The sequence below is a fragment of the Lycium barbarum genome, chromosome 10 (genome assembly GCF_019175385.1).
Source record: "Lycium barbarum isolate Lr01 chromosome 10, ASM1917538v2, whole genome shotgun sequence".
NCBI classification, from domain to species: Eukaryota; Viridiplantae; Streptophyta; class Magnoliopsida; order Solanales; family Solanaceae; genus Lycium; species Lycium barbarum.
Window position 1 is genome coordinate 112,868,346 of NC_083346.1, and position 23,288 is coordinate 112,891,633.

The 23,288-nt window shown below is 35.4% G+C and overlaps 1 protein-coding gene and 1 pseudogene across 1 annotated transcript; both read right to left on the minus strand.

The window, feature by feature from the left end:
* Positions 1-4,037: 4,037 nt before the first annotated feature.
* LOC132614757 (indole-3-pyruvate monooxygenase YUCCA6-like) lies at positions 4,038-9,132 on the minus strand. Its single transcript, XM_060329283.1, has 4 exons — positions 8,458-9,132; positions 6,570-6,818; positions 5,507-5,632; positions 4,038-5,421 (listed from the first exon to the last, which is right to left on the minus strand). Exons 1-4 carry the CDS (start codon positions 9,130-9,132, stop codon positions 5,254-5,256), a joined length of 1,218 nt encoding a protein of 405 aa, XP_060185266.1. The 3' UTR covers positions 4,038-5,253.
* Positions 9,133-10,977: 1,845 nt separating this feature from the next.
* On the minus strand, positions 10,978-20,703 carry LOC132615157 (indole-3-pyruvate monooxygenase YUCCA6-like; annotated as a pseudogene).
* Positions 20,704-23,288: the final 2,585 nt, after the last annotated feature.

The following is a 23,288-nucleotide window of genomic DNA, read 5'->3' on the forward strand; positions in this document are numbered from 1 at the left end:
AATTAGACGAGCTATGGTTGGGTGGCAGTGCAAAACCCATAAACTTTAAATCTCGACTCTGCTTCTGGGCATAGTATACCCTTTTTGTTTTTGTTTACAAGTATGATATATGTTAGCATAGACGGATCTAGAATTTAAGGTTTATGGGTTCACCCTTTAAGATTCTTAGCATTGAACACAACGTATTTAAGGTTATGGGTACTCCAGACCTACTATTTGTCGCAATTTTAATGGATTTTTACACTTAATTAAATCTATACTTTGCGTCAAAAGTATTCAGTTCAGATTAACCCGATACCGCTATGTTTCATCCGCCTTTGATGGTTAGAACTTAGAATAGTCCCACTTTTGTTGTAGATGAGATTAGTAGTCTCCTTATATGATTTTGGGCGACCCTCATCTCATGAGCTGACTTTTCAGGTTGAGTTAGTTCATTTCTTATGTGGATCAAAGCTAAATATAGATAGAATAATTTATCCACGCTCCAAACGTCCACTCTTAAGCGTGGGAGTAGATGTTAAAAGGACCAAAAGATTGCAAAAATTGAAAATAAAACACTTGCAGAAGCTAAAAAATCGAATTTATGCCAGTTTCATTTGGCTTATAAATTTAACAAACTGAAATAGTCGATTTAAAAAATAAATTATACGAATAAGCAATTATACCAATTACCACGGTGCCTGAAAGGAAAAAGTAGAAAAGAAGATGAAATGGAGCTGGATGAGTAAGGGCAAACAAATTGTCCAATAGGGAAACGTATGACAATTTTTTTTCTCAGCAGTCGAAGTAGTGGAGCTTAACTGGCTTAGTGAGATACAAAGAAAATGAGAATTCAAGAAACATGAACAGTAAGAGAAATAAAATTCTCATAAGCCAATTACATATAGTAAGAAATTGGCCAAATATTTTCCGCTGTTGTATGGTTAGAGGACAACTTATAAATTTTGGCGTTAAGCCATCCGGTATTTAGTTATATCTACTTGCTAGAATAAAATTCTCATTTCATAGAGCTCATTAAAGTTCGGACGCGCTCCTTACAAGGAATTTTTCCTTTTCCAAAGCAGGAATCTGAAATTTCTGATCAACTGTGAAGGCCGGCAGGCAGGGCAGAGTTACAGTTCTGCTTACGGATTCAGCAGAACTAGTAGCTTTGGACCAACCCATGTATCTGTTTTAATAAAATAACTTAATATGTATAAATACTTTGTTCAAATCCTAGTAAGCTACTTTTTCTACAGTGGCGAACACATAAACTTCAAATCCTAGATCCGCCTCTAGAAGCAAATACGGATTTAAGATTTAAATTTTTTGTGGTTTGGTTAAAAATCACTTAGTATGTATAAATACTTTGTTCAAATCCTAGTAAGCTACTTTTTCTACAGTGGCGAACACATAAACTTCAAATCCTAGATCCGCCTCTAGAAGCAAATACGGATTTAAGATTTAAATTTTTTTGTGGTTTGGTTAAAAATCACTTAGTATGTATAAATACTTTGTTCAAACCTAGTAAGATACCTTTTCTAGAATCAAGAACTCATAAACTTAAAATTCTAGCTCCGCCTCTAGAATTAAATGAGGATCCAGGATTTGAAGTTTATGTGTTCTGGTGATTCTTCGTCTGCCACTAAAGCCACACTCATTTATGCTACTAGATTTGCAGTTTAATTATTATATGACCATGTTTAGCGTATTTCTAAACACATATACATAGTTTGAGCCAAAATTGCTGGTTCTGTCGAACCCCAGGGGTGGATAGAGTGTTGTGCCGTCAGGTTCATATGAACCGTGTGTTTTTTATGCGGAGAATAAATTTCTATTTAAAAATTTAGTAAAATTCAAGAAATAGTAGGTTTGAACACGTAATTTTATAATTACAATAAGTTCAATACTAAAAAGCATAAAGATTGAACTCATAGAACTTAAATCCTTGATCAGTCTCTGTGTCAAACTGATACCGTATCATGTACATGCATTGCATGCATGCGCCTATTCTCGGAGGGATCACATTCGTACTACACCATTACTAATTGGTGGACAACTTATTATAATTGAAGTTGTTTAATTGGCCACGTGATATCTCACGATGCCGTTGCTTAAGGGACACAAATAGTAATTAGTAAGACATTGTCTGTAACGATAATTGAGGACAAGGCTGGCGTTGAGATTTAATATAAACCAGAACCAGAAGAGAGGAGTAACAATGGGTGTAAAGTATAAACTATACAGTCATTTATTTTACTTCACTAAAAATTTCAGATAGTTTTGTAACGTAAAAGGGCTTGGCTACAATTGATATATACGTGACTCAAGATGGGGTCATATAAATTTACATGATCTTCGTTTGTAGTTTTCTCTACAAAAAATAGTAACACCACAGAACATAGTTTATGAAATGTTACATGAAGAATTTCTTCCATTTTGTTTATGCATCATTGTAAATATGATACGTCTTATACATGTTTATATAGCATGCATATACTTTCAGAGATTTGCTCTATGGTGGCATGGGTAAGTGATCTTGTTGGCATTTGATTCTCCCTTGTTTTTTATGGTTCTGTGTAAATCCATCTTCTAGTAGAGTTGTTGGTCATATTTGATCTTCTTCGCGACAATCTTGAATTTTCAGCTGAGGAGAGTCAACCACATCTGTTCATTATGGCTACTTAGTTTTGATTATATTTTGTAAAGCTTTCGAATTATATATACTCTAGAGCTATATTCGAATTTCATTAGATGCTTTTTGACTGGTACTTGAGATATAGGCCGGTTTTGGCAACATTGCGCTTATATTTCCTTCCGCTTCTAGATATAAAGTCTCGGAGACTTCTAAATATTCTTATAGTATCATTTCAAATTTTGAACCATAGTAATTGATACTTATCGGGTTTTTACATTGGGTAGTAGCTCTTAAGTGCCTATTATGGCTCACGAACTTGGATCGTACGTGGTAAATAGAGACAGTAATTATTTGCCGAACTACAAACTGTTCTGATTCTAAGCAAATCTTTAAAGAGGGTGTGTGGATAAGCTGATACGTTGGTCATATTAGCTTATAAAACACTCAGCTCCCCTCCAGTACTCATCTGTCCATTTGGTCCGGTGCGGCTTTGACTGATTTACACGTATGCAATTAATTATTTAGTGGTTAAGATTCATTTTGCTAACCAACTAATCTTAACCAGGGTTAATAGCTTTTCTCCCTCCCACTTCCCCTAGTTGCTTCTAAATCTATCGACAATAAAACGAGATGAAATAACTAAACGTTGTGCAAATCACAAAATTCTCAGAAATTAAAATTTCATAATGAAGTGTAGCCTTCAACACACATAAATAAAAAGGGTATCTCATAAAAGAAACTATAGAGAAGGAGAGATTGATCAGTTATTGAAATCCAAATTGACACTTTTGTTGGTTTGAAGAGGACACCAAGCTTCATTAGATCACCATTTCCGTCTAAACTAGCCTCAAACTAGATGAATCCACTCTCCTTACTTGATCTGGTGAAATTTCATAACCCAAGTGTATCTTTTGGATCTTGTTATCCTCTTTTTCTCGAGAGTTAAACATAGTATTTCTTTGATAATAATGGTGAGAATAGAGCAAAATAAACTGATTTTTGTAGGTTGCACTACTAGCTTTAATGGAGAGAGGCTACTGCCGGCAGCAAAGTGGAAAAGGGTAAAGAGAGAGAACTACTAACTAGAGTTGATATTATTTGGTTAATAAAATGAATCTCAACCATTAAGGCCTGTTTGGAAAGCAACTTGGTAATTGGAATTGGTGTAATTACTAGGGTAGTAATTACACAGCCTAGTAATTACACAGTAGTGTAATTACAATGACCTGTTTGTTTGTCATAATGTAATTACAGTGTAATTACAAGCGTGCTGTTTGGTTGCACAAGTGTAATTACACAGTCAGTTTAATTTAAAAATAAAATTTAATTATAAAAAATTTGAAATTAATATTTAAAAATATTGCCTTTATAAATGATATTAAATTAGTTATTTAATAACACATTGTTTCTTGAAAATATATTAATTAATAATCATATATTTTTAACTAATATTGTAACAAAAATAATTGATATATATTTTTCAAATTAATATTTAATTTTAATTAATTATAAAACTTAAAAGAAGACTTTTTTTGTGAGAACGTCATGGATTGGATGTTTGACAAAAAAAATAATATTAATAAATATAATGCCATAACATTATTCAAATGTTTGACACAAAAAATCCATCAAATGTAAGTGAAAAATAAACAACATGCAATGTGAAAGCAAATAATTTAAAATTGAAAATATAACCTAAATTCAAAATCCAAAAGAAAAAGTTCAACATAATACTCTTATGTTAAATTTCAATATTACATAAGTAAGTTCCAACGTAACTTAAGTAAATAATTCAAAAGAAAGGAAAAATATAAGTCTATAACCCCTTCACAATGAAATTCTACTTTAATGTCACCCGTTATATGTCAAGTTTGTTAATAACTCATTCTTTCCAATATTAAGAGGTGTAGTAGTTTCAAATATTAGAATAATAACACGATTATGCTAAATGAATAAAATAAAAAAATACGAGCAATTACATGGAATCACAAGACGTAAAGGTTGGGAATGAAAAGAAAGAAAATGAAAAATAAATAATATAAAGATAAAAATACATTTTAAAAAATAAAAATAATAAAAAAGTAAAAATAAAAAGGAAATTAAAATAATAGAAATAGAAAAATATTAAAAATCAAAAAATTAAAATAATAGAAATAAAATAAATTAAAAATAAAAATAAATTAAAGTAAAAAAAATAAACAAACTAAACCCTGTAATTACATGGTGTAATTACACCCAATTCTCAGCCCCCCTTGAGAATTGGAGAGTGTAATTACATCCTGTCAATTACACTCAATTCCCACCTAACTGTGTAATTACTTGATCAAACAAACAGGTCAAATTGTGTAATTACACCCAATTATACTCAATTTCAATTATCTGGGTGGCTCCTAAATAATTATAGACACACGTGTGAGTTATTTAAGATGGGATTGGACTAAATGGACATATGAGGTACTGGAACGGAGCCTGTCCCCATCAACCAAAAGTAGATTTAAGGATGTTTTTAACTATTTTAATAGAAGATAATGCTACTAGTACTTTTTTTTTTTTTACCAAATACAATAACTGTGTTTTTTCTTTTTTCTGTCAATTTCTTTTTGAGGGGATTAACATTTTCAAGTGATACCTATATTTCATTGAAAATAATGATGAATGTCCTCAGCAATTTTCTTGGCATCCATGGAAGCACCAAGCAAGCCACGTTTGGTGAATCCCACTGCATAAAGCCCACACTCTCCTTTCCACCCATTGGGAAATGGCCTTTTTGGTAGACCATCTTCTTCTGAGAACATCTCTGTTTCCTGGCAACCAAACAAGACCTTAATTATACATAGCCATTTTTCATCATTAAATCAAGAAACTGACTAAAGGGAGAAAAGTGAGTACTTTTAGCCACGATGGCACATTGCTTTTGTAACCAGTTGCCATGATTATTGCATCAAATTCTTCCGTTTGCCCATTCACAAATTCCACCATGTGATGCTTTAATAATCTCCTAATTCCAGAACATACCTACACATATAACAACTAAAATTACTCGTTTTTCCAAAGACTTATGCCTTTTCTTGATTAATGAAAAATTGGAGCACTACAACCTAAATTAATTGATAAGGGGCTGTGTGATTTACATCACTGAAATCAGTGAATGTTGGGACAAATTAAGCTGAAGAAATTTGTCACACTGTTTATGGGATATATTTGCAATGTTGATGAAAGATGTGTGCACTTTTTATTAATGAATGAGAATGCAAAATAAATTTACGGCATTCATTCTCTCGAATTGATTGTGCAGATGAAAATGCAAAGTAAAAGTTACTACTCTCGAATGAATGTGCAGATGAGAATGCAAAGTATAATTACCACATTCATTCTCTAGAAATTATTGTGCAGAATGTTACTTTTCCTTAATGAGTATTATTCATCTCATAACGGATGGGTTGTTTAATTCCTCACCGTACTTCCTATGAATATATATTGGAATGTCTTCTCTTTATGAGAAAAAACACAAGAAAGGAATATCTTCTCTTTTATTGGCTTCCTTTCTCAAATACATTCTTCTTCCTTGGCTTTCTTTCGTCATGAATTTCTGGGCAATTATTTTGTGCAACTCCAAACTTTCAGTCACGAGTGCACGTGTTTGGAAGAGCTATTGAACCTTGGAGAGTGACCGGCCAAAATGATTTGCATCGCAGTTGCACCGAAATCACTTTCAAAACAGTGACTTGCCACGACACAACGATTTATTCCGATAAGTTGATTCTATCATTTTATTTAATTTTCTTGATTGATATTGTTAATATTGTCATGGGATGGATCCCAACAAACATTTAAAAGGCTATCTAGGTAACAAAAGTGAAAGAAACATATCAAGAAAAGAAAGGTGATTTGATGATACTACATATAGTCCATGTATGATTTTTTCTCTGGCAAATAGTAGTAAGGTACGTACCTTAATATCACCACTTTTAATCTTAGCAAGTGTCCCAACGTCAAGCACTGGGGTTTTTCCAAACAAGTTTTTTAGCTCTAGTGGCCCTATCTTAGGCCGAACCAAGCCGAGTCGAGCTGTGTCACCGAGCAATAACCAAGAAGTAATCAACAGAAATTGATCGACAAGTCGCACGGGCAACCACTTCAGTAGCCACATGGATAGCCCAAAAGTTGATTTCCCGAGCATCTCTCGTGGTAGGACATGCACCTAAAAAGAATTCAGAAAACAAAATAACAGTTTTCAAAGGGTTGATGAGACTAAAAAACATAACCAAAAGGGAAAAAGGTAGTCGATTGCTTTAAAATTTCCGAAGAAAACAAGAAGAAGAAGAAGAAGAAGAAGAAGAAGAGGAGGAGAAAAATGTAGGCTTTTTTGTTTCTCTTTTTCTTTCCTTCTTTTTTCCTTTTTATTATTTCCCTCTTAAAGAGGGTAAAAAAAAAAAAAAGGAAAGTAAATGGAAAGATTAATTAAGTGTGAGTATGTTCTTATGCTTCATTTATTTGCGCTTAATGAAGGTGTTAATCTTAATTATTCAAATCGCAGTCATTAAATTCATTTGATTTTTAAGTCCGGATCTTATTAATTTAGATTTTAAGCATTAAATGCATTTTTTTAATATTATAATCACTTAATGAATTTGAATAGATTTGAATGATTAATTAAGATACGTACAAAGTATTAATATAATTAAGATGTCTACTTTAAGATTTCTAAAGATGGCAATTCACCACTACAACCATTGCTCACCATTATCAACATTCGTCATCGTTGCTCACCATTATCAACTACCACCACCCACCACCCACCACACATAACCACCATCCTCAGCCACAACCACCATTGTTATCGATCACTACAACCAGCCATCACCACCACTATCCACTATTTACAATCATCACCACCAACCACCAATCACGATGGGCAATCAACGCCATGAGTCATCGCTATATATCGCCAACCACAGCCATCATTCACCACAATCATTAGTTATCACTATAATCCACCATAATGATCAGCATCACCACCAACTACCACCATCAACTAATAGCGACAGCTACCATCACCATTAGCTATTATAGCAACAACATCACCATTAGGAAACACCATCTCAATCGCGACACCCACAACCACCAATCACTACTGACAATCACCACCATCGGTCACCACTATATGTCGCTAACCACAACCATCGATCACCAGCATTATTAGCTATCACTATGATCCATCACAACTATTAGTCATCGCCACCAGCTACCACTAGTGACAGCGACCCCCACAACCACCGATCGCTACGGACAATCACCACCATTAGGCAACACCATCCCCAATCGTGATCCCCACAACCACCGATCGCTACAGACAATCACCACCATTAGCCACCACTATATATCGTCAACAACAACCATCATTCACCAATATTATTAGCTATCATTATGATCTACCACATCTATAAGTCGTCGCAACCAACTACCATCATCAACCACTAGTGACAACCACCATCACCACTAGCTACTATACCCACAACACCATCATTAGGCAACACCATCCCCAATGGAGACACTCACAACCACCGCCACTAACCACCACATAATTTTTAAAAATATTTATTGATATATTATTTGATTAATTTGAAATTTTATTAAATTTTATATTTAGTAATTTAAAAAGATAATTTTATGCATTCAGCTGTTGAAAAAAATAGTTTTAATTATTAATCTAATACAAAATTTTAATATTCAGGTGTGTATTTAGATTCAAATATCTAAAATTTAATGCACATGTTAATATTCAAATATGTATTTAGATTCAAACGTTTTAATTTTAATAAAAACAAATGAGGCCTTACAGTATTTCTAACCACGAGGGAAGGGCTTGCATCATGATTACATAGATCCAAACACACCTCCATTCCTGAATTCCCACATCCAACTACCAACACCTTTTTCCCTCTAAACTTTTCCCCACTTTTATACAAGCTTGCATGCATTATACTTCCACCAAATTGCTCCATTCCTTCAATTCCAGGTACCACTGCCTCTGCATTCTCCCCCGTCGCCACGATTAGCTGCCGGCTAACATACTCTGTTGTGTCCGTCCTCACCCTCCAGAACCCGAGATTCTGATCGTAATTAGCACATACAACCGTTTGATTGAAAACGGGCCTAATATCAAACGTAATGGCATATAGCTCCAAGTACTTAATAAACTGGTTCTTCGTGGGGTAAGTCGGGAAATCTTCGGGGAATGACATGAGAGGAAGTTCACAGAATTGCTTAGACAAATGAAGGCAGAGACGATCATAAGTTTTGAGTTGCCATAAAGAAGCTATGCAATTGGATCTCTCTAATACCAAACTTGGAACTCCTTTTTGCTTCAAACATGCTGCAGCCGCTAGTCCTGATGGCCCTGCTCCAATGATCACCGGTCCCTCAACGTATACACATCTCTTCATCATCTTGTTGTTTTTGTTGAAAAAAGGATCATGAGACCTTTTGTCTTTTATTTCTATCAAGTAGTCCATCAAACACTAGGGGACAATAGTTGTTAAATTAACTAAATTAAGGCTGGGGGGAGATGGATTTTGAATGAGAAACTGTATCTTAACCGTTTCTTTGTTTTTTCTATTTTATATATTTCAAGAATTGAGGAATATAGGGAAAAGAGCTAAAATTGCGGATACCCATTGGTCAATACAACCTGTTGCTGATGGAAATTTAAGGGATTTGACGAGAACTAAAAACACTCTTAGTCACAAATATTATCCAGAAGAAATAGGAGACTGGTCAGTCCCTAAAGAATTGGAACAAATTAAGAGATCGAATCTAACGTTAAATGAAAGTTGGGCAAAAATTAGCATTCATTCAATCAAATAGACACCGCATTGTTGTTTCCACTGTTTAACACTCGCACTCAACTCCCTTCCATCTGAATCATATTAGCCTTTCTCTTGGTCTTGAAATATGCAGGATACCCTATTATTTTATAGCAATTCTCCTTCAGATGCCCTGGCTTGCCGCAAAAATGACATCTCATCAACTTGTGTGACCTTTCAAGTGACAAAAGTCACATTCCAGATTATATAATTCGCGAACATAGCAGTTAGTTTAACGTTGCCCGAATAGTTTCCTGAAACCATCCTACTCTCATCCTAAGCAACCATAGCATAAGCTTGGTTGATTGTTGGCAAGTTAGGCATCATGAGAATCTGACTCCTGGCTTGTTCTCAAGCCCATCAAAATTGCAATAAACGCTGGAATTCTAGTTGTTCAACTTGCATATGGTGGTGGTAGTATAGAGTCATAGGACAGTCAGATCCGACAGTATCATTCGTGTGCCTGATGGTATCTGCAATGGGTAAAATTATAAGGGACGCTAAATCTATACAAGGTGTAGGAGAAAATATAGGAGATTTCTCTTTGTTAGTTTCACTGGGTTTTCCTAAGCAAGTGTTTTAAAATTTGAGGAAAGCTTTGACATTATACTCTGGAAAGGAAAAATACTTTCAAAAAATTGTACATCACGAGACAAGCATATTTTTGAAGTTTTCGGATCAAAACATTAATGATAATTGGACGAAAAACCCAAATAAATACAAGGCATCTATCTCGGCTCCAACTTATTTTTGAGTATGGTTTGAGCTGTAGATAACACAAGCATCCAAAGAATTTTAATTGGCGAAAATCTAGATTTTTACCAATTAACATTTGGAAAGGTGGTTGGTTTTTTTTAAAGTGAGGTAGGTAATCAATTTATGCAGTAAAAAAAAGTTGAATGACATGCAAAAGACCGAAGGGTCGGTGGAAGCGAAGCTTCATGTGATAATGCTCTTCCATTTCAATAATATGTCTATGAGGTATGGAGGAGCTAAAAGGTGATCAATATCTTCAGAACTTAGGTATGGATCAAGACATCTATATTCTCCACCAACATCAATATATGCACAGAAAGAACTTTTGTATTAAAATGGCGTTCCGTTAACACTCTTTTGAAAAGTTCTTTAAACTCACTTTTATTTTTCAATGTATAAAGCCAAATGTCACCAAAAATGCAGTAGTATAGTTTTTTGTCAATTGATAAAACCGGAGAAAGGCCCCATGAATCAATAATTATTGTTTGAAATGGTTTTGTACTTGATAACGTAAGTTGGTGATCGAAAGGATGTTGATGAGCTTTATTTGATGAACAAGAATTACAAACTGAAAATTTACAACTTTTACATGTTTCTGGCCAAGTATGCAATGTTTTTTGTTTTAAGTGACCTTTGAGTCTAATCGATCAAGTATACATTCTGACCATAATGTTAGTTAATGTTTTGTTTTTCTTTTAGATATCTTGCTTCAGGAAAATTTCAAGTGATACCTATATTTCATTGAAAATATTGATGAATGTCCTGTGCAATTTTCTTGGCGTCCATGGAAGCACCAAGCAAGCCAAGTTTGGTGAATCCCACTGCATAAAGCCCACACTCTCCTTTCCACCCATTGGGAAATGGCCTTCTTGGTAAACAATCTTTCTCTGAGAACATCTCTCTTTCCTGGAAACCAAACAAGAACTAAATTATACATAACCATTTTTCATCCTTAAATCAAGAAACTAACTAAAGGGGGAAAAGTGAGTACCTTTAGCCACGATGGCACATTGCTTTTGTAACCAGTTGCCATGATTATTGCATCAAATTCTTCCGTTTGCCCATTCACAAATTCCACCATGTGATGCTTTAATAATCTCCTAATTCCAGGACGTACCTACACATATAACTACTAAAATTACTCTTTTTTCCAAAGAGAATGTTAATAGGGTCTCAAGTCCATTAGAGCAGGACTTATGCCTTTTCTTGATTAATGCCAAATTGGAGCACTAAAACCTATATTAACTGATAAGGAGTTGAGTGATTTTCAACTTTGAAATTATGATAGTAGAATCAGTGAATATTGGGACAAATATATGCATGATTGAGGTTGAGGAAAAGGTCATGGGATGCATCCCAACAAACATTAATTAAAAAAAGCTAGCTAGGCAACACAAAGTGAAAGAAAGATATCAAGAAAAGAAAGGTAATTTGATAGTACTACATATAGTCCAGAGGATTGGGTTCCTCTCCATTTCTTTTCTCTCCATTTTTTTCAAATTCTAGCTTGGATTGAGGACACATGACATATGTTAAAATTATTGGCTAAGATTTATTTGACTAAAGAATAGCCCTAACCATGGCTTAGATAATTAATATTTCATATACTCACTTCCAAAAATTTTAGTAATCCCACAATCATAGCAACATATCATCTTATCCATAAATATATTAATAACTTTTCTCACTTCCTATCTTTTTTCCATAACCGAATTTATCTTCCATTTTTTTTTTTAGAACTGATAACTTATACTCCCTCTGTTTCAATTTATGTGAACCTTTTACTATTTGAGGAGTCTACGAGCTGCTTCTTTGACCACGGTTTTCTTACATTTTTTCCAAATTATTTGAATTATAAATTATCATGACTTATAGTACTTTTTATGTAGTTTCTAAATTTATAAATTTTATTTTTACAACTTGAAAAATCTATGTCAAAAGTCACGGTCAAAGTTATCAAGTTTGACCCTCGTACTCCGAAAAGGTTCACATAAATTGAAACAGAGGGAGTAGTATCTATCTTTTAGTCATAAATAAAATATATAAAACAAGGAAAACAATGGAAAATCTAATAGACAATTCATCAACTTGCCCGTTAGACTGCATATTATAATACTAATAACCGAAAGAAAAGAAAAGTGGCGTTCAAATGGAGGACTTTTTTTCATAAATTGGCATGACCAACGAAGATTTATTGTTGGCTTTTCGAAAGAAAAAGCTACATAAATAATTAAATATATAGAGCTAAAAGATTAACTCAAAATCGGGTAAACTGATAAGGAGGAAATAGATACTGGGTAGGAAATAAATCTTTAGGAAGAGAGAGAAAATACTTTAATATATTTATGGACAATTTATTAATTATTTAAACTATGGTTAAGATCCTTCTTTAGTCAATTAAATCTTAACCATTAATTACAACCTATGCCATGTGTCTTTAATCCAAGCTAGAACTTGAAAAAATGGAGAGAAGATAAATGGAGAGGAGCTCGATCCATAGTCCATGCATGATTTTTTCTATAGCAAATAGTAGAAGGTACGTACCTTAATGTCACCACTTTTAATCTTAGCAAGTGTCCCAACGTCAAGCATTGGGGTTTTCCAGACAAGTTTTTTAGCTCTAGTGGCCCTATCTTAGGCCTATCCAAGCCGAGTCGAGCAGTGTCACCGAGCAATAACCAAGAAGTAATTAACAGAAATTGATCGACAAGTCGCACGAAGTAAATTGGAAAAGTGATCATACTCTCGTATTCCTAATGAAATGGATGTTCCATTGAGGAAGATAAACCACTTTAATAACCACATGGATAGCCCAAAAGTTGATTTCCCCGGAATCTCTCGTGGTAGGACGTGCACCTAAAAGAAAATTCAAAAAGACAAAGTCAAAACTAACATTTTTCACTAGGTTGATGAGACCAAAAAAAAGGAAACAAAAGCGAAAGGGAAAAGGGTAGTCAATTTGCTTTAAAATGTGTTGAAAATTTTTCCGGAAAATACTTGATCACAAACACTGTAGGAATTCTTGAAAGCTTGAGGCATATCAATTAAGACACTGTCCTTAAGGATATTTCACCCGGTATGGGTGTATCCCCAGGATTCAACAAGCTCTTCTAGTACAAAACTAGGAGTCAGAATCTAATAAAGTTTAATATTAAAGAAGACCCAACACACTATAAATAAAAGATGGAAGAAAGAAATTCACTTCATCTCTGCATTCACCAGAGAAAGAGACAATGGTATATATAGGAGGAAGAGCTCAAAATGATCAGAAATGGAACAAAGGGTTGGGAAGGGTTGGTTGTACGTTTTTTTGTTTTAAGGAAGAGTAAAGAGGAGTAATAGCTAATAATGGGGATTAATGTAAATAAATGTGTTATTTTTTTTCAGTCAAATAAATGTGTTATTACACATCAAATAAAGGGTACGTTACAACATTAGAAATCAATTGTCAAAGACCCCATTAATATGATCTTAAAGAATAAATTTATCCAGGAATATAAACTATTCTTTTTGAGATATTAAATTATTTTTCAACAATCCTTCACTATCTCAAAAAGAATAATAAGGAAAAAAAAAAAGAAACAAAAATTTTTGCTGGGTTTCCACGTTTGAATACAATGCATCAAATCTGGTGTCGCGTAGACTATGAACCAAACCTAGATAAAATAATATTAAACTTACAGAAAAATTGGTAAAGTTTAGAACTTCTATGAACCAAGAATTATTTTGTAAGCCTAGAGTCTTATTCTATCACATAATACTCGCATAATCTTTGTCGTTATTGGGGTTTTGCGCTAGAGGTCATTGTCACCCCCCGAACCATGGTCTGGACGTAACACGGCACTCGGTGCCTGACTGTATGTGACCGAGCGAACCACATGGCTTGCTGAACTATCATGAGGCATACATGAGCGGAAATATAACGTGAATGCATAATGAGCCTTTATAAAACATGGTAAGTCATAATACTTAATAAAATACTTGTTTAAACATGAGTGAGCCAAAATGGCTATACGACTCCAAATGTCTGACATGACATAACTGACTTGCCTAGTCTATGAAACCTCTATCATGAGTCTGACTGGAAAACATACTTACTGGGACAAGACCCCCAGCATACCTTTAGATGCATAATTAATCATAAAACAAAAGTTGACTAAACCCCGAATGAGATGGGGCTCACCAATAAGCTGATACAAATGTTGTCCTACTGAGCAGATGTGTCGTCCTGTATATCAGTACCTGCATCGTGAAATGCAGGCCCCCGGGCAATAAAAAGGGGACGTCAGCACATTGAATGTACTGGTATGTAAAACAACTGAATGAAATAACATGGGACATGAAATAACATGACAAGAACTGAAGCTGAAAACCTGGACATGAACATGAGCATGAGCATGAGTACAAAACATGAAATTGAAACTGAAACTGAGTACCGGAACTGAACATAAACATGAGTATTGTAAGCATGAGATAATCTGTAATAATCTGTAATATTCTGTAATACCGATATGAACCACCACGGGGAGAAACGTGGAGTCTGATCTCTGCCCGATCAGCTAAGCCATCTCGTACCTTGCCGGGGCAACGAGACATGAACATGACATGAATGGATCCAAAATCCCTCAATGGGAAAAATATGAAGGAATCGTCCTAACTGGGCGGAGCGATCCTTATCCTACGTTGGCATACATAGTTTCAGGCTATCTGAGCCTTCTCGGTATTAATACAACTCCCGAACATGAAAATAACTGAAAACATGATTTCTGAATCTTGACATGAACATGGGTACATGAAGACATGACAATAAATACATATATAAAAGTTTTTCATGAAAATAAGCATAATATCTCATATCTTGTGTTATAGAACCCATGGGATGCAAGTTATGGGTTTTTCATAGATTACGGACTAAGTCTCAATTACCAAAGCAGTAAATTAAGACTAATCAAACGGAATTGTAACTGACCATATAATATACATCATGGTTCAAGTGTCTAGGGTTTAGCATGAATATACCTAGAATCCTAAAACTTGGTGTGTAATCATGGAATAATGAATCATGGGAAAGAACAAGGATGTTCCCACACGTGGATAGCGCCTACATACCTTGACTTCCTGCTCTTGAGCGTATCACAATGTCCTTCAATCCCTTCAACTTTAATCTATAATAATACATGTCATAGGGATTCTATATTAGCAACAATATCCCTGCTTTGTTCATCTAAGCATTTTATCAAACACTTGGTGGGCATGAAGCTCCACAACCCTCATAATGGTGTTTTCTTCACCCAATCCCCATTCTATTACTTCTAGCTACTTCTACAATCTCAATTAGATGTAATTAACATCATTCTTCATCCTCCATATGAATACAACAATCCAAAGTCAACAATCCAACAACTCTAACACAGTTCATATAATTCTCTTCATCAAACCCAATTATTATTCTCCCTAGAATTCATTAATTCACAACTAGAAATGATTAAGGATAGAAACATTACCTTTTGTGAGTAGTCACCACGAAATCAACATCCCCAAGTTCGATTTTTAGCTTAGAATGACGGCAACAACTTGTACTACACTTTATCCTTCACGAGCTTCGGGATTCGGGGCCTTAAACTTGGTTGATTTTCTACTTTCTCTCTCTAGCTCTCCTCTCTCTCACTTCCTCTCTCTAAAAATCTGAAATTTGAGGGAAATGGAGGCTGCTAGGGTTTTCATTTCCCTTAAATACTAAGGGGGAAATGGGTTGACCCAACTTGAAAACGGGTTGGGACCTTTCTGTCTTAAAACGTCCATATCGCCCTATCCCGATGTCGCCTGTGAACCCACAACCTATGGTTGGAAAGGTATTTCAATTATCTACAACTTTCGTTCTTTGAGTTTTCCCAAATTCCCAAGTTATGATAGGGTTATGGCCTCCCGAAGTCAAGTGACCCGAAACGTACATACGGACCAAGATACGGTCACTGTTACTGTCCCGTAACACAAAGGACGGACCGTAACTTGGTACCGTAACTTGGTGAAAATTTCCAGTGAGGTTCTGGAAATTTTCGGTGTGTTACGGTCCACTGTTACGGCCTGTAACACGTGTTACGGTCCGTAACGTCACCGTTACGCTGGCAGAATTTCCAGCGAACAGTCTTCAGTAAAATGGGCATAACTCTTTGTACAGATGTCCGTTTGACCCCCATAATATACCGCTGGAAATCTATTTCAAAGGGATACAACTTTCATCAAGAAAGTTTTCCCAAATTCCAAATTAATAATGGGGTTATGGTCGTTGGAAGTAAGACCTTCTATAAACTCACTGACAAACATGTCCCGTAGAGTGGTTTTCAACTTTGCTTTGCCCAAAGACTCTTCTCATGTATTGATTGGGTTTCAAACATCATTTATACACTACTCAAATTGGGTTTATTATACCCCCATCTTATGATACAAATCTTAGCCCGAAGCTACGAGGTGTTACAGTCATGCACTTGTCTTGGTATTCATGAGTGCTCTAGAAACTTGTCAGAATTTCATAGGAGCGGCACCACTCCACACTTATATAGGTCCACCCATCAAGTGTATTCTGCAGAGCAATACACCACTTATAAAGGATATGGTAATGGATTAAGAGTTTATAACTCAGCCTCACTTTGCCTTGCAGAACTGCACTATATTCACACAACATAGGAAGGAATAAAATTTTATAGTGCACTTTTGATTAACTAATGACTTGTTATTACCCATATGAACCTAATTCATGGGATCTTCAATCACATAGGTTGGGTTACGATCATTGCTAATCTTCTCAAATGACAAAAGTCCCATTCCCCTCGATGTTTCTTTTAATTTGTGAATTGATCAAGGTCACCTCCGACTTCACATAATTTGCATAAATGATTTCATCTCACAGCAGCTGCTTTCACACATTATGTCTCAAACAAATGTGTCTATTTTTGCCATTGAAAAATTTATATTTCACTACAGTTATTGTCGCTTGACAACCATAATATATAAACACAAAACATGTTGGTTTTATTCTAATTGGAATACTCATTAAGAGGTTTCTTAACCACTTAGCCTCATCGCCAACCAACTCCAAAAATTTACTATGTTTAGTACAATAATTGTGGTACCTCTAAGATACTTTTTTGGGAAAATTTCAGAAATATACAAGTTGGTCACTTACATTGCAAAAAAATAGCCCAAAACTTACATTACGAAAAATAGCCCAAAATATACAAAAATATGCAAACATATACAAACACTTATACCGACATATACAAACATATATACAAAGGCAGAGAGAGAGAGAGAGAGAGAGAGAGAGAGAGAGAGAGAGAGAGAGAGAGAGAGAGAGAAACGTTTGAGTTATTTTTTGTAAGAATTATAAAAAGGGTCATTTTTTGTAGCATTGTTGCCCCAATGAACATACAGTGTAATTTTCTCTACCTTTTTCTTTTCAAAATTGAGTAGCACAACATTAGCAAGACACCCCCACAATTTCAAATATTTCAGTCTAAAAATATAACTTCTCCACAATTCACAACTAAAATTTTCTAGTTTATCCTTAAGATTATTGGAAATCTTGCAGAAATTACTTGATCACGAACACTGTAGGAATTCTTGAAAGCTTGAGATATGTCAATTAAGACACCGCCCTTAAAGATATTTCACCCGGTATGAGTGTATCTCCCAGGATTCAACAAGCTCTTCTAGTACAAAGCTAGGAGCCAAAATCTAACAAAGATTTATATTAAAGAAAACCCAGCACACTATATATAAAATATGGAAGAAAGAAATTCACTTCATCTCTGCATTCACCAAAGAAAGAGACTATGGTATATATAGGAGGAAGAGCTCAAAATGATCAGAAATGGAACAAACGGTTCTGAAAGGTTTGCTGTACGTTTTTTTGTTTTAAGGAGTAAAGAGGAGTAATAACTGATAATGGGGATTAATGCAAATAAATGTGTTATTACACATCAAATAAAGGGTACGTTACAACATTAGAAATCAATTGTCAAACACCCCATTAATATGATCTTAAAGAATGAATTTATTCAGGAATATAAACTATTCTTTTTGAGATATTAAATTATTTTCCAACAAAATGTCCAAAAAAAACAGAAAAAAACAAAGAAGAAGTAGAAGAAGAGAAAAGGGTAGCTAGGCTTTGTCGTTGTCTTTTTCTTTCATTCCTTTTTTTTTTTTTAATTGTTTCCCTTTTAAAGAGTGCTAAGAAAAGAAAAACAAAGAAAAGGAAAGACTAATAAAGTGTGCGTTTGTTCTGAAGTCTCATTTATTTGTATTTAATGAAAGTCTTAATTTTAATTATTCACATTCCAGTCATTAAATTCTTTTGATTTTCAAGTCCGAATCTTATTAATTCAGATCTTAACCATTAAATGTATTTTTAATAATAGTATCACTTAATAAGTCTGAATAGATCTGAATTATTAATTAACATATGTAATAAAGTATTAATATCATTAAGATGTCTACTCTAAGATTTCTCAAAAAGGCAATTCACCAATTCCATCAATTTACCATTGCCGCCATTGCTCACCATTATCAACTACCTTCGTTGTTGTCCATCATTATCAACTACCACCATCCTCAGCCACAACCACCATCGTTACCAATCACTACATCCAACCCTCACCACCACTAGCCACTATTTACAATCACCACCACTAAGCACCATTACCACAACAATCACCAATCACTACGGACAATCACCACCATCAGTCACCACTGTATATGGTCAATCACATCCATCATTCACCACCATTATTAGCTATCACTATGATCCACCACAACTATCAGTCATCGCCACCATTTAACTACCACCATCAACCACTAGTGACAGTTACCATCACCATAGCTACTATAGCCACAACACCACCATTAGGATACACCATCTCAATTGCAACACCCATAACTTCGAATCACTACGGATAATCATCACCATCGGTTACCACTATGATCCACCACAGCTATATGTCGTTGCCACCAACTACTACGTGCACCACCAACCACTAGTGTCGGCTATCATCACCACTAGCTACTATAACTACAACATCACTATTAGGCAACACCATCCCCAATCGCGACACCCATAACCACCAATCAGTAAGGACAATCACCACAATCAGTCAGCAACCACAACCATCATTCACCGCCATTACTAGTTATTACTATAATCCACCACAACTATCTGTCGTCGCCACCAACTACCACCATCAACTACTACTGACAACTACTATCACCACTAGCTACTATACCCACAACACCATCATTAGGCAAAACCGTCTCCAATGGTGACGCTCGTAATCACCAGAGCTAGAAATCACCACCACCAACTGCCATATAATTTTTAAAATATTTTATTGATATAGTATTATATTAATTTAATGTTTTGTTAAATTTTATATTTATTGAGTTCTTAAAAAAGATAATTTTATACATTCAGATGTTGAAAAACAAAAAGTCTTAATAGTTTAATATTCGAATCTTAATACAACATCTTAATATACATATATGTATAAAGATTCCGTACATCTTAATATTTAAATATTTATTCAGATTCAGACATTTTAATCTTAATAAAAATAATTGAAGCTTAAAGTATCTCTAACCACGAGTGAAGGGCTTGCATCATGATTACACAGATCCAAACACACCTCCATTCCTGAATTCCCACATCCAACTACCAACACTTTTTTCCCTCTAAAAATTTCCCCACTTTTAGACAAGCTTGCATGCATTATACTTCCACCAAAATCCTCCATTCCTTCAAATCCAGGTACCACTGCCTCCGCATTCTCCCCCGTCGCCACGATCAGCCACCTGCTAACATACTCTGTTGTCTTTGTCCTCACCCTCCAGAACCCGAGATTCAGGTCGTAATTAGCACATACAACCGTTTGATTGAAAACGGGCCTAATATCAAACGTCATGGCATATAGCTCCAAGTACTTAATGAATTGGTTCTTCGTGGGGTAAGTCGGGAAATCTTCGGGGAATGACATGAGCGGAAGTTCACAGAATTTCTTTGGCAAATGAAGGCAGAGACGATCATAAGTCTTGAGTTGCCATAAAGAAGCTATGCAATTGGATCTCTCTAATACTAAACTTGGAACTCCTTTTTGTTTCAAACATGCTGCAGCCGCTAGCCCTGATGGCCCAGCTCCAACGATCACCGGTCCCTTAACGTATACACATCTCTTCATCATCATCTTCTTGTTGTTGTTGAAAAAAGGATCATGAGATTTTTTGCCTTCTATTCTATCAAGTCGTCCATCAAATACTAGGGGACAATAGTTGTTAAATTAACTAAATTAAGGTCTTGGGGAGATGGATTTTGAATGAGAAACTATATCTTAACCGTTTCTTGGATATTTCTATTTTTATCTATTTCAAGACTTGTGGAATATAGGGAAAAGAGCTAAAAGTGTGGATACCCATTGGTCAATACAGCATGTTGCTGATGGAAATTTAAAGGGATTTGAGTCATTTGACGAGAGCTAAAAACACTTATCTACACAGACTAAGTCACAAATGTTATCCAGAAGAAATAGGAGACTGATCAGCCCCTACCGAATTGGAGCAAATTAAGAGATGCTTATCCACTTTTATTTGTGAGATTGAATCTAACGTTAAATGTGATGAGCTATAGCGTTTCATAGTTTTGATAATTGACAAACGATCCAAGGGCCAGGTCATCCATCAGATCCTATGAGAGTATTTGCACGGTACTTAACAGTTGTAAAGCTGCTGCACTGTTCAGGCAGAACTGCAGCAACACAGCTGTATGTATGATAGAAACTAAGGGCCCTTGAGAAGTCACTATCCATGGTCACATGCTCTCTACGTTGGTCTCATATATATACAACATGTGGGGATTAGTTTGACCTAAAATTTGCAAATCCAAAAGGATATATTTTTCTCAACTGTAGCCGCCACCCCTATCAAGGTGTTCTCAAGAACAAGTCTCAACAAGCCCAAGGACTAGATCGCTGAATTGAAGATGCTTTAAGTCCTTAGGTTGTTGAGTCTTTGTTTTTTTGTTTTATAAATTGTAAATCTACATTCCTTTGAGAAGGTTGTTTGTAGGTATTTTCTTGATCCTTATTTTCAAACAGTGTGTTAACACTTTGGCTAGAGTAGTCGATGTGGTTTGAATTCTCAAGGGGTGCTCTTGAGTGGTACCCTAGGATTGTACTATATTCTAGGTGTCTTAGATTCTCAGCCTAGAAGAGCAAAAGGGGTGAAGGTTGCGAAGTTGTTTGTGAGGGGAGATTAGTGTTCTAGATTCACCTACAATAGAGGTATTGTGAGGGGTAGAATTAGGAACTAATTCAGAGGACAAAAAACTTGTAATCTACACTTTGCTCAGTCTAGTGAAGTTGGAAATCCTACTGAGGTAGGTCGTGATTTTTAATCCCTTGAGCAAGGAGTTTTCCACGTAAATATCTTACCTCATCTACCTTTTATAATTATCTGGGAGAACAGCTCAGGGACCAGGTCCCCTAAACTGTTTTGAGTAAAACTCTCAGGTTGTGAACTAGGCAACAGTGAACCCGTAGGTTCTATTAATTAGTATCAGAGCAGGGACTTTCTAAAAGGGTAACACCTAGAAAGGATCCTCTTATGGCCAGTTCACCAAACCTAGAGAAGGAAGAATCTAGCACAAGACCACCAAGACTCAATAGAGGATATTATAGGTGGTGGAGGGCAAGAGTGCGAGAGGTTATATAAATAGAGGACAGCGAGCCTATTCAAGATCTTGAGAAAGGAGAGTCAAAGATAGATGGCTCAGAAAGTGACGACATCGACATGGAGTCTCTCACTCAAAGATTCCAAGATATGGCTCGGAGAAATAATGTAATCTCTAATAAAGGAAGATCCAGCAGGAATTACAAAGAAATTGATTGTTGTCACAAGTGCGGAAATATTGAACATCTCTCGGAGGAATGCTCTCATCATATTCAAAGGCTTTATAAAAATCACAATAGAGATAAAGCTGCATGGAACCAGGTCCCTGTCAAGAATGCCAACAGAAGAAATGATGTTGATCATCTTTTGAAGCAGGTCATGGCAACCAGAAAAGAGTTATTCACCATGTATAAAGATAAACAAGATGATATATCTATTATGAGTGTTGATAATGAACTTAAATCTACATTTACACTCAAGGTAAGCTCTGTTGCTAAAATGGCTATGAAGAAAAAAGGGAAGACTAGATTCCTGACAAATAAGGTGCTTTTTGCTGATACTCAAAAGTATCTGGACTGCTACTCTCAGAAAAGGTTGATATCTCTTGCCAATCTGTTGATTAGCATATATTCTGGCTGGGCAGATGTTTTCAAGAAAAATAGAAACAACGAAATTATGTCCCCAGTAAATCCAAGTAATCAAGTTAGAGGAGAGATCAGAGAAAATTCCTTGAACACTCATCAGATGAAGATGCTAATAAATATTTCTCCTAGAGTAAAACAGGAGATTTGTGAGATTCATCTTAGGATATGGCTTGTTGGTGAACCTACTCCAGTCCGTGCTAGTTATGATGTGAAACAGAGCATTTCCGCAGAAAGGGCCACAAATTCACACAATACTCGGGGCAAATGCAGATCTGGGTGTGAAAACTACAGTTACGTTCATTCTGACCACGCTGATTGTTATGATACATGGGGAAAAATAGGAGCTCGGGATGAAAAAAGTAGAAGGAAAGTGTTTGAAATCAAACCAAAAGGCAAAGGACCCAGTCTCTAGAAGAAGAAGGGAAATTGGCAAAGAGGGGTAAACAAAGATCAAACATATCCTTTCTATTATTACTGGGGATCCAAACTGGTTTTGGGTCCTAGGGATAACAAGTGATCAAAGGAAAGGGCTGGAGTGAGAGAGGGCAGTAGAAACGCTGACTGCTTGGAGCACAAGATCGAAGAAATAGATAGTCTCTCACTCAAAGACTTAAACACAGGAGTGTGTCAGTGTTAAGAATGAAGAAAATGACAATTCTTTATATGAGCAAAACTGCAAGCACTTCTCTG

Bases quoted from the DNA above. Each gene is read 5' to 3' on its own strand.
- LOC132614757 (XM_060329283.1), bottom strand. From the start codon at position 9,132: ATGGACTACTTGATAGAAATAAAAGACAAAAGGTCTCATGATCCTTTT. The intron at 6,819-8,457 runs GTAAGGCCTCAT...AATTCTTTTTAG, and splicing joins CCCTCGTGGTTAGAAATACT to GTGCATGTCCTACCACGAGA. The intron at 5,633-6,569 runs GTACGTACCTTA...TTATATGTGTAG, and splicing joins TTAAAAGTGGTGATATTAAG to GTATGTTCTGGAATTAGGAG.